Source organism: Elaeis guineensis, chromosome 13 (assembly GCF_000442705.2).
Source record: "Elaeis guineensis isolate ETL-2024a chromosome 13, EG11, whole genome shotgun sequence".
Classification (NCBI taxonomy): Eukaryota; Viridiplantae; Streptophyta; class Magnoliopsida; order Arecales; family Arecaceae; genus Elaeis; species Elaeis guineensis.
This window is the reverse complement of record NC_026005.2, coordinates 7,972,654-7,985,300: the sequence shown is the minus strand read 5'-3', so window position 1 is coordinate 7,985,300 and position 12,647 is coordinate 7,972,654. Positions and strand designations below refer to the sequence as shown.

At 36.9% G+C, this 12,647-nt stretch overlaps 1 protein-coding gene across 1 annotated transcript; it reads right to left on the bottom strand.

Moving 5' to 3' along the window:
* Nucleotides 1-2,819: 2,819 nt before the first annotated feature.
* Nucleotides 2,820-9,600, bottom strand: LOC105033007 (uncharacterized). Its single transcript, XM_073247811.1, is given in 9 exon segments — nucleotides 2,820-3,673; nucleotides 3,676-3,841; nucleotides 4,764-4,799; nucleotides 4,898-5,037; nucleotides 5,155-5,311; nucleotides 5,412-5,561; nucleotides 7,547-7,794; nucleotides 9,042-9,351; nucleotides 9,483-9,600. Coding segments are annotated over 8 exon segments (1,698 nt in total). The 5' UTR covers nucleotides 9,118-9,351; nucleotides 9,483-9,600; the 3' UTR covers nucleotides 2,820-2,948.
* Between the last annotated feature and the right edge of the window lie 3,047 nt (nucleotides 9,601-12,647).

Genomic DNA, 12,647 nt, shown 5'->3' with positions numbered 1-12,647 from the left:
GTTCAATTCTTTTTTTTTTTTTAACCCAAATTAGGCTAAGATGATATACTTTGAAAAATACGAGATCTCGGCCCAACCCAGGATTTAGACCGAGTTTAATTTTTGAATCTGACCCAATCAACAGGTCTTCAATACGGACTTGGCTAGATTTAATCAAGTTGGGACCATAGCTCGAACTAATGAAGTGATAAATGACAGAGCACCAATTCATACAAAATCTCTCTATCCCAAAATCTTGCCTGAATAAAATGGATAAATGATTTGAAAGAGGAAAAAAAAAAAAGAAGAAGAAAAGGTACTGAGAGCTATACTCTAACAGCAACAAACATATATGCTTAATTTGTCTCAAAGGTGCCCTGAAAGTAGCAGTTAAATATTAAGTGATTTTGGGTGTTGGATCCAATGTGGTGTATGTCCTGAGTGCACTGGCCAAACATGAATGAGACTCCATGACTACAATCCAGTGGACCAACAGTGTATACAATGAATACTAGCTTACTGTTGAATCTATAGAGTAATGTTCTCCCGGGTTCAATTACATTAGAAGTTTGGAAGGGCTACCTCCTGCAACATAGTCCTACCAAAAAATATTTATATATCAATGTTATTTAATGTACATAAAATAATAATAACTGCAGTGTTTTGCTGTCCTGAACATGGTTTCCAAACCGCAATTACTTCTTCTTTTTTTTTTTTTTTTTTTTTTTTTTGTCGGGGTAGGATACACTTTGGTATTCAAGGAACATCTATGATTAATCTGTTAATCTGAAGTGGCTGTTATTTTGCCCTTTTTGGTTCATAATCTAATGTTTTGTTCTATCATAACCAGATAATTGAATAATGTTCCATAGCTTATATTGATTAGTTTTTAAAAACGAAAAATTGAATGTTTAGTAGTTGTTCTTTTTTTTTTTTCCTTTTGAGCCACATCAGTGGTTCATTTTTATCAGGTGGAGGGAGAGCTGTAATATTTTTATTCAAGATTCTTTTTGGCCATAAATCCATCCACTCTTTCAAGTTTAAGATTTAAGATCCCGAGCTGGAAAATTTGCTTTTGGGCAGTAGTACTGCTGCTAATTAATTCTGGAAATGTATTTTTTCCTGAAAATTTTCCTACCTAAAATGGAAGAATATGTTTGATATTGGATAAAGTAGACAAAACTGCACAGAGAATGTCATTGTAAATAAAATTGTTTTTACTTTTGAGATCAAATAAATGAAAATTTTAATTTTTGTGAAAGAAATTTACTAGTTTTATGATTGCTAAAAGAAGAATGAGATTTGCAAGCTGTTGGCTAGGACTTACAAGCCAGCTTATGGATTGAAACTAAAAGAAGTTTGCAATATAATAGGAGTTAACAGATAGAAATCCACGTAGGATAATTTGCAAGGATTAGATGGCCTCAAGGTTAGATAGTTTTGGTTATAAAAAGTTAGTCAGATTTGGCATTGGTGCCGAATAAATCTTTCTGGCCAAAACAATTAATACTACCTTAAGTTCAAGTGAAAAACAAGTAACCCTGTTATTAGCCAACCTTTTTCTTTTTCCTTTTTTGTTTTTGTTGGGGTGGGGGACAGGACCTGCAACCATAGGGATGTCACTTGAGTGGGGGTTGGTTAAAAGTTAATCCCATCGAAACCTGATTTTTAAAACTCCTAACCCTAACTTGATGCAACTACCTCATCTTAAGATTGATTCAGATCAGATCAAGTTAATATTAAGTTGGATTATATTAAGGTAATCAGGTTAACTTCTTTCGTATAGGGATTTTAAGATTGAAAAAAGTGCCCTCACTCTATTTTGTCAATATCATGTTGTATTGGGATCAAGAACTTAATTAGGTATACTTACACAGTTCTACAACTTAATAACAATAAATGTATGCTAAATATGTAAGTATTTTGTATCAAACATAAATTGATAACCATCAAGCTTAACTATTGAATAGGCTCGGCTGCTCAATTTAGGTTGAGACAAAAGCAAGTTGCACCCCTTCATATAATAGTACTCTCAAGATTTTAGCAGGAAAAAAAAAATCTCCTTCAATTACCATTTTGCCCTTATCCACCTATATTTTTATACATAAAAAACTGGGAAGGTAATTTCATCTTTGTGATAAAATTTAAAACATCTCAAAATCCATTGTGCTCACTTATTCCCTACTTCTGGAATAAAACTTCTATAGTCGAACCGATCATAGAAGGAATTATGGTCGGACATGCTTCGGAAACGTCCGTCAAAAGATGAGTGGCCGCGAGTGCGTAAATATTAAGAAAAATAAATAAATAAATTTTAAGAATATTTGAACAGTTTAGATAAATATCACATAATCGTTCTTTTTTTTATGGATGTCCCAATATATGTACGTGGCAAACGATGACAGTCCAGTCATAATTCCTTCTATGGTCGGCCCGACTATAGAAGTTTTATCTCCTGCTCTTGTCCCTCCAACCAAATACCAAAAAGCTTCTATTCTGTGGAGTAGGTCCCTCCCTTTGAGAATCATGAGATATTCTTTTCAAAATTTATTCCACAACCAAATGCAGCCAACAAGATTTTCTGTACCAATATTCTATTAGTACAATGTCATTTTCAGTACCAACATCACTACGAGGGATGCCCTAAATATCGGTTCATAGAAGTCAGCACAGTCCAGTACTAAAAAACAGTAATTTCATGCACCCTGAATTCTGATTCAGACACAGAAAATCACCCATTACCATTCTACACATACCACCTAACATTGTACCTGCACAAATTAATACAACAACAACATTTCATCTTTCCAAAGCTCAATGTTTTTTAAAAAGATCCAATATTTAAAATTCCCAGATATGATAAGTTCACATAAGTTCACATATGATGAGTAAAAACTCTGTAAGCTATAATAAGTTCACCAATGATGAGTAAAAATTCTGTAAGATAGAAAAAGGGAAACAACATCATGTTACTGAGTTTGAGGATGGTAAAATGCCATTATGGGTGGCAGAAGTGGCCGATAACTAGGTGCCATCGGTTTTCGAATGCTGAACTGTGCTGGCTGTTGATTTATTGACACAGGCTGGTCAATTGGAAGTTGATTTATTGGCAGTGGCTGGTACATAGGCATTGATGGTGGTGGGGTTGGCAGTGGCAGCTGTTGAACCAAAGTAACAGGTGGCTGCTGCTGCTGCAGTGTCCAAAACACAGGCATTGTCAGGTTCATCATCTGAGGTGGAGGCGGTGGTGGAGGTGGTGGTGGTGGAGGTGGTGGTGATGGTGGAGGTGATGGTGGTGGAGGCGGTGCATCATAAGAGTCCAGCAGTCCAGTCATCACTCCTTCAGATGGTTGCAGGTACTGCATTGTTGGACTTTCGTAGAGATTGTATTGGGGCTGGAATGCCAAAGTTTGGTTTTGTATAGGAGCTTGCTGCACTAGAGCAGTTTGGGGTGGATGTGGTGCTGAAATAACCATTTGTTGAGCATGCATAAAGGCTGTCGCAGTGGCACTGGGATTGGAAACTGGCATGAGATTCTCTAGTTTCATCTTCTTAGCCGGGGCTTCAGAAAAGGAATTAGTTGAATCAGCTGATCTAACAAGACGAGCACTCTCGGCTTCTTCTGCAGCAAACATGGAGAGGATGGAGATCTTTATCTGTGGGGAATGAGTAGAAGCAGCAAACTTATAGGCAACTCAGCAGCAATTGCACCAGTACCCTTACTCTGTGGTTGAAGTGCAGCATCATTTGAGTTTGGTTTTGGAGGTTCTGCTGAAGGTGGCAGCTTCATTGACATCACAACTGTTTCACCACTGAGTTGCCTTCGCATGTTCGCAGCTTTCTCTAGTGTCCCTTGGGCCAGCTGCCATTTAGAAAATATTTATTAGATTGAACAAAACTCAAAATCATCACAAAGATTGTCAGAGCATATCAAATGTGATCTTATTTGTCGGTCTCTGTTAATCAAATACACTATCGTGAGTCAAGAGGAGAGCTTTATCTTGCATATAGGAGATCTAGTCATCTAATTCACAAATTTTCTTGCTAACATTAACTAGACTGTTGTCACTAACCTAAAAGGATATGTATAACTGATTTTAATAGATTGATACCCTGCTATGTCCCAAAGAGATGTCATTATGCCAGTTTCCTAAAATTCAGAATATAAGGGTGACAAACAAGTTGTCATATGAGATTACCCTAGCAAGCATTGTACACCAAACTTGCTCCAATAGTGTAGGCATTCCTGTAATATATATGGCAATATTGATATGCACAGGATCGTAGATCGAGCAATCACGCAAAGTCATAAACCTACAGGTTAGAAATCACACCTAGTGCATGGATCAGACACTGACAACTGTACCTTGTCAGGTCACTCCTCTACAGTGGCTGAAATAGAAGTACAGCCTACCAAAGATGTACTGGTCATCTCTCTCTCACTCTCTGACTTCAATAAGGAGATTGATGGATATCCACCTAATGCTTGCTTTTCACATGCAGAGAGAGACCAGAGCCCAGTATGTATAGCTGTTGTTGGACCTTTCATCAGAGTCCTAGTTGTAATAGGATTTGTCTCCTTGTATATATAACTAGGACCAGTGTCCTAACTTGATCCTGAACCTTTTAAGTTTGGTTTAAGTTTCACTAGAATGAGGTTCTAAGAAGATCCAACTGGGAAACAATTCTAACAATTTCAAGATCCAAGACAAGCATCAGATGATTTACACATTAAAGAAGACATCACGTTTAGAGAGAACAAGTTTGGAAGCCAAATTACAGACCTGTATCTGAGTCCGAATATTTTCCAGAGCAGATTCCTAAACAACTTCGATTAGTGAGTAAGCAGAACTCCATCCATATCCATAGTCTAAAGTCAAGTGCGGTTAATAGCAATTACAAACTACAAAAATCAAACCTGTTCCTCCAGTGCTTTTTTTAACTGAGAAACAAGGGCTGCTCTGTTTGCTTCAACTGATATGAGCTTCTCAGTGCACTTTGTTAAAGTGATCTCCTGCTCCTGTAACTCTTTTGCTAAAGTCTCCTTCCAAGAGTCCTCTAATAAAATCAGAAAATATTGAGAAACACCATGCAGGATACGAAGGATTACGAGGAATCGCAGAACCTGTAAAAGAGAAACTGTTTTGTATAATGACTAAAATCTATTTAGATCACCTAGTTTGAAGGCATATTTAATGTCTCTTTCCAATTGCCCGACACGCCGAACGGCATACATGCACCCATTTATATGCAAATCCTCTTTAGGTTTTTCACTGTTAATGGTGCCAAAGGCAGATAAAATGTTTTCTTCTTTTCCTCCAACTGATAATTTCTGCATTTAAGAGAAATATTTGTTCAATCAGCTCCCTCATTTCATGATAGATATTTGTTGTTAAAAATGTTGGAATCATGGAAATGAAGGGGGCACTTACAGTACGAGAGTCTCTTCTTACAATTCCAGCAGAACTAGAAGAATAATTTTCGTTCAATTCCAATGCAGGTGGAGGTTCCTTCCCAAGAATAAGGTATTTAAGGTCATGAGCATGAGATCCAAAAACTCTTCGCTCTACCCAAATATTAACCTACAACAATAAATGAGCCTCTCTCGTATGAGAAGACTTCAGCAATATGCTAAAAATGGCATTCATCATTCTACTCCAGAAGTCATCAATAAAATACCATTCAGATTCTAGACTTTCTAATCATACCATCACATATGGTAGAGTATGAAGCTGTCTTTACTTATTCAATGGAATTCAATAGAGAGTCCCACATATAGCATTTGCCTTTTTTTTCTTTTCCTTTTTCTTTCTAGGGGTGGCGGTGGGGGGAGGGGAGACAAGGATAGGATCAAGAAACATTGCGCCAAACAATGCAAGTTCACATATATCAAGCTTCATGATGCACAAGTCTAATCACAAACTGAAAAATTCACAGTTTACTTATTTGAAGAAATATTTTCGATCAAGTATTAGTGAAGCTTAAGAAAATCACATATGCAAGTTATTGTGATAAATCTAAGTCTATGGTCAAGGTATGCTTAAATGTTATTAATGATGCAACTAGTTTTTTTTTTTTTTTTTTTAAATTAATGAACTCGGTTGAAGACTTTATGGTACAACATGCAGATGAAGTTCTTAGAAATACGCAAAGACTTCACTTGGAAAGAATTTAGTAAAATCTTAATTTAATTAGTAAGGTTGATCTAAATTTAGGCAAATACACCTCAGTTATAATTCTTGACACAAATGCATGGGCAGCTTAAATCATGTGGAAGAATAGGCACACGCAACTGATGCCCTGATTGTTAATTGAGTACATTATCTGATATCAAGCTTTCTTTCTTTTCTTCCTTTTTCCTTTTCTTTTCTTTCATGTCAGCAGGGTATGGAGCATGCGAATGGGAGGGGAATGGAGCATTGTTACAAAGGCAATTTATTACCTAGTCAAGTGCTTGGGCAACTGGGATGAAGATGAAAGGATGAACCAGATTCACATGTTATATAACTTATTATGATTATCCAGTGCACAAGGAGAGATCAAGTGAAATGACAAGGCTGCTTCATTCCTATCTAACAGAGCACTAATAAGTAATTGGATGGATAGATTGCTTTGATGTACTATGATGAAACTAATAGTATGAGTTTGTGATGGGTGTGCCATACCATACCGAGCCAAGTGGTATGGGATGTACTGTACTATACCAGCTCGGTATCGGTAAAACTCCATTATGGGTAGAAACTTAAAATGAGATATTGATATGCAGGACGGGGGGCGTATAGATGCTCGATATGCTAAACCGGCCCCCATAGGAAGTATACCGACACAGTAATAGGGTGGCATCGGTATGGGGCCTAGTATCGAGACGGCGTACCTTGGTAGTTTGTGATCTTTGTTAGAAAGAAAGCTCTACAAGAAGGCATAATTTATATGAACAAAATTCATCCCATGTCATTCATGACTTGCAAAAAGGTGCATGGAGACAGTTCAAAAGTCTTGTGGTGTTAGTCTTAGCTGCTTTTTCAAGTTTGTTGCTGTAGCATTCAAATATGAGGCAGCTTCTTGGCAGCATTATTTCAGTCAATGGACTGTTTTAAAAAACAATAGCAGAAGGACAAAAGAGTTTGGGTTAAAAAACTGAACAAATGAGAAGTCGTGGTCATACATGACATGGTAGAATGCTGCAGCCTCACCTCAAGATAAGAGGTTTGGATATGTTGATAATGTTTTCATATAAGATCATGGTGGAGGGTTGTCTGCATGTATGAGGGAGATGAAGGAATGCTGAGACGAGTTTGAAACATGAGATTTTGCACATTAAATGTTATACTTTTCTTTCTCCTTATTTAAACAACCATGGTTCAAGATAGATGGAAAGAGCTTCATTTTATATGGCTTTGCCCATAAATGACAATGGATCATAAGCAAGGACTGCAAATTCATTCACATTATAAGATAAAACAGGTGGCAAGCAAATACATAAAGTTCTGATATGTTATCGATGCACATATATTTATAAATAGAACTGATACAGGTAAAACCAATTAATGATAAAATTAACCCGCACCAGTCGAGAGATGACATTCTTTCCATGTTCACCACCATTTTTGAAAACATCCATAAGTGCTTCTGGAAGAACCTTCCAAAATTCATCAACAAATTCAGGCCCAGAATGCCTGCTATTCTGCAAGATGTCATTGGCAAGATATAGAAATGGAATCTTCTTTTCTTTTCGGGAACTACGGAATTGCTTGGCCCATGTTTGGACAACTTGTTCTGCATTATTTCGGTGGGAAATACACCAACATGACAGAGCTATGGACAAGTGAAGTCAAGGTGACATATTTGATTGCAGAAAAGATCGTCTTACAGCAGTATAAAAGATAAAACACAGACATGATGACATCCCAATAACAACAGACAAATCAATTTGGCTATCATGGGAAAGAGCATAGTTCTAATTGCAATTGTTCTTCCTATATGTCCATTACCGAGAGCTATGCTTTAAGCATACCTATTTTAGACTACCGTAAGTGCTTTGGTTTGCTCTATCTTAAAGTTTGCACAAGCCAAATAAGATTTCTTTGGGTCACAGTATACTGAAAGCACTCATACTAGATGAAGTTTATGTTCTTGAAATTTCCAAATATACTACTTGTAATGACTTCCAAAGCTTGTTTTCTAATAGTAACCTAAATGTTAACACTATATTCTGATTTATGCCTGTTTTGGCTAGAATTTTAAACGTGGGACATGCTTCAAAATCAAATTTTCCAATATCTTTTAAACTATATAGTCCAAATCCTTTGGTTTTCCAACCCACCATTCCTCATGTTAAACTTTCGAAATCATAACCTAGTATGATAGTGAATAGACTAAATGGCATGGTTCCTGTGGAGAGACTCCTGGATATAATATTATAACAAAACAATGTTATTTTTTGAGAACCAATAAACAGCATATTCCATGGGAAGATTACAAGAACATGGAGGCCTTTCATCACTAGTAACATCATGAAGTGGCTCAAAGTGCATATAAAGAAACAAAATTAGACATTGAATCCCACCATATATGTAAATAAGCATATCAAAGAACTCAAGAGTCCATGTCGGATATCATGCACTAAATGATATTTGCTTCAGCTGACAACAAAAGGACTAGCATTGTGGCAAGTGGACTTTAGCTACTGCTTACATATACTAAATCATACCTTGTGATTTTTCCGTTAGCAGTTCATCCGAAACCATAGGAGTGACTATAGCAGAGATTCACAATAATCATGAAAATCATCGATACGACAAAAAAAAAAAAAAAAAAAGAATCTATGAAGATTTTCAATTTTATTTCATCATCATGAATAACACTCAATCCACATTCTCAGTTATCATCAGAAACTAATATAAATCTAAGAAATGGCACGTAAAAAGGAAAATCCACCATTGTGATCTTTGTTCTTGTCAAACAGAAAAGGGCGAAAATGAACACTGAAATAAGAAAATTCACAGAGTAAAAATTTTTTCAGGTTGGTCCAAGAGAACATAAAAAATTTCCAAAAAGGATACTCTGTATGCGACTGCGAGTGTAGTTTATATTGGAGAGCTCATCTACTAGTATCTGCTCGGAGAAAACGCTATCCATCCCACCACCTCAAACTAGAACAAACCCCCCCTCGCTGTCATTTCCACAAGAAAGCCTCAAGAACAAGCGATATCAATCAGAACCTTAAAGATCACACAAAAATTCACCATTCTAAGCATCAAAATCCTTGCAAGATTCGATCTTTAAGCCCAAAACGCAACGATTTCACTAAATCCAGCTCACAAAAGGACGGAAAGAACAAAAATTTTCAACAGCCAAACTAAAATCAAGTACCTGAAACAAGAAACGGCGACCAGAACGCTGAGGCAAAGGAGAGAATTCGAACACGGTTACACTCTCAGACACCGCCGAGAAGGCACCGTGATCGAAAACCTCGAAATGGGAAGGAAAGACGGGATTTTTACCTGGGGTTTTGAGATGAACTTAGGGTTTCGGTGATCGCAGAGCGCTTCCTTCTCTCTACCAACAAAAACTTTTCCCCCTCTTTTTAACGTTTGCCGAATTGGACAAACAAACTGGAGAAAGGTCAGTCGGCGACCACACCGTTGCCCTCGGTGTACCGTATTTATACTGTGGGTCCTCCGTCCCGAGTGAATCACGACCTTTGAAAGAAACATCCATTCGATCTGGCGGTGCCACTTGTCCAACGGCTATTGCCCAAGTGGCACTAAATTTGTTTCCCTGTATGCCTCTTTTCTCATTATTTTGTCTTAATTGCATGACCCGCGGATAACCAAAAGCCACGGGTCCCATCAGAACAAAATCCTTGGAACACCCGTTTCCGCTTGAATTATGGGCCCCACCTCTTGTGGTCTTAGGAGGATAGTGGGTGGGTGAGAGTGGGTGATTTTTTCTTGGTGTGTGAAGCATTTCCAAAACTGAAAGTGGTTTCCTTCGGACAATTTTATTGGCGGCGGGAAGTGGTGGTTTTGTGGAAGGATTTGCATGGCCGTGTGTTCGCCAGGCCGAATGCGTTAGACTGCGGCACCGTGGATACGCACGTGCGTAACCCAATACATTAATATATTAAAATATATCATTTGCAGGGAAAGAAGTTACGAGGAAAGTTAGGAATCACAGAGGGAAGAGAAAGAAAGAAGTGAGAGAAAAGGTGGCGGAGAGGAGGAAATGGAGAAAACCATGCATAGTTGTGCAGGCAAGAGAGCCACGAACTGGTTAAGGCCGGGTGACTTCGGATTAGCGACAGAAAACCAATCTTTCAGTGGTACTAAGATGATCCGAATGGTGAAATGGGAGAGAGGGCTTGAAATTAATGATGAGAAAAGTTGCTTGTTAATTTCTTTCCCCATTTCAATGCTATGAACATGACCAAAAAGTTTTGTGATAATTAAGAAGGACCAGGCATCCTTGGAATATTGGTAAAGAAGGAAAATTGGCGAAGAAGGACCGGGGAGGGGAGGCACCAAACTGGGATCTAATTCCAGGATCCATATATAAAAACCTTGTAAGCATTGCTAACTGTTTAATCCCATCCTGGTTGCAGTGGGTACGTAGTCGTTGCAAACAACTCCAGCAGTTCTGTCCTATTTGTGGTGGGTGATGGTTTCAGCAGCACATATGTAGCTGCTAAAGATTGACTTGCCTTTGAGGAATGCTGACCGAGAGTCAAAGATGACTTCGTCGGTAAAAGCAATTAATTCAATTAGAGAAAACCATGGACATTATTCTTCATATTAGGCAATTTGATAAACATATGGGTCTAAACAGTATAGTCTCCAGAAGGCTTCGGGATGAGAGTTACGATGAAGGCGCAATTCAGCCAATATAGATTGGCAGATCCGGTGAAAATTAATAGCTTCCAAAAGGCTAACAAAAAGTCTGCTTACGTGGGTTTGCACCACTTTTTGAGTTTGAATCCAAGAAACCTGACTATATCATAGTAGCAATTGCATCTATGGAGGATGGAGCTTCAGACCAACCAAGCGACAAAAAGAAAGTCGAAGCCAGAATTTGAGTGCCAAAGATTTTCAAACTTGAACACCTTCAATCAAGAAAAGTAGCTATATGTTGAAAGATAAAAGGGGAACCTCAGGATTCCCTTGTCGGTTATCGGACATAAAGCTTCAAGGATATTCAAGCATGCTACAAGATTTATCCTAGAATTATCAAGAAATTTTTAGTGCACTCTGATGAAGACAAAGTATTTATCATGGACTGCTTCTCTCCCTACCCCTTCTGATAGCGTAGCTCCTTCATTTGCAAAGTGTTGCATACTCATGCCCTAGCTAGCCTTGGAGCTAGAGGAGATATTCATCTCAAGCTTGGCTAGAGTGTTTGATCTCTTTATGATTCGACCACGTAAGTCTTCTACTAGATAGGTTGATATCAATAAGGAAATTAACATTGATTAAGTCATTAAAATTCTACAAGGTATCTAATCTTTTGATGATGTTATATTCTATTTTTAATAAGAATTCTATGAATAAATAATAAATGTGAGGACTTAAATTTTTAATCTCTTGATTACCAATCATAGTAAGAAAGAGGAAACACACTAACATGACATGCATGAGATAGAAAAGTTGGTGTTTTATAATAGGATAAGTGTATCTATGTTAGCTTGTGAGAGATTTTTCTTTAGTAGTGCTATTACAATCCATGACAATCCATCCTGTCTCGTCTTTCTTTGGCTATACTTGTAGCTAACAAATGTTAGTTTCATATGAAACTATTTTTCTATCTATAGCTATCCTTTTGATGAAGTTATAATTCATAAAAATATTTTTAAAAACTACAAGTTAAGGTGACACCGAAACACCCTAAACATTTTCTTTTGGTAACGTTGTGTTCACAAAATAGTTGTTGCCCCTAGTGACGGATTTTTTTCCCTTATTTTCTTTTGAATGTGTTTGAATTCAAAAGATACACAACTATATAATATCTTGATGATTTATACATAGGATAAGAAATGCTTTGTGGGGCAATTATTTGATGTTACAGAAGACAATGAGAGTATTTGGCAAGTTGACTATTTGTCTATCATAATTAGTTATTTTTATATTGATTATTTTATATCATAATTTTATGTAGCTTTTAGTTCGCACATAATTTCTCAATGTTTTCCCATAATGAATATCATATAAGCGTTAAAAACTGCTATATATAATATGCAAAGTACTGCTCTAGAAAGGTTATGAGATACTAATATATAGTTCATATAATGTTTGTTAAGATCTTGTTTGGATACTCCATTTTTTTTTTGTATAAACTTATCACATTAGTTTGCAAGACCTCTATAATGGAGACGAAAGCAAAGAAGAGTTAGAGGAGTAAGGAAGTCCATTAAACATAATTAATCATTTTCTCAAGATCATGAAAACAACTAAAATGATTTTTTTTTAATATACAAAAACTGAAAAAAAATCAATCCATGTAAGCTTTGTGATCCCTCCACCTATTTATCTTTATTTTTGAAGAGTAATCTATTCGATCCTAAGTTGTCCAGAGATGTGAAGTTGAGGTACTTGACTATATCCTAAATCTACTACCATAATTTACATACAACATAAGCTACATTTTTTTTCTTCAATCTAGTGAACCTAATCTAT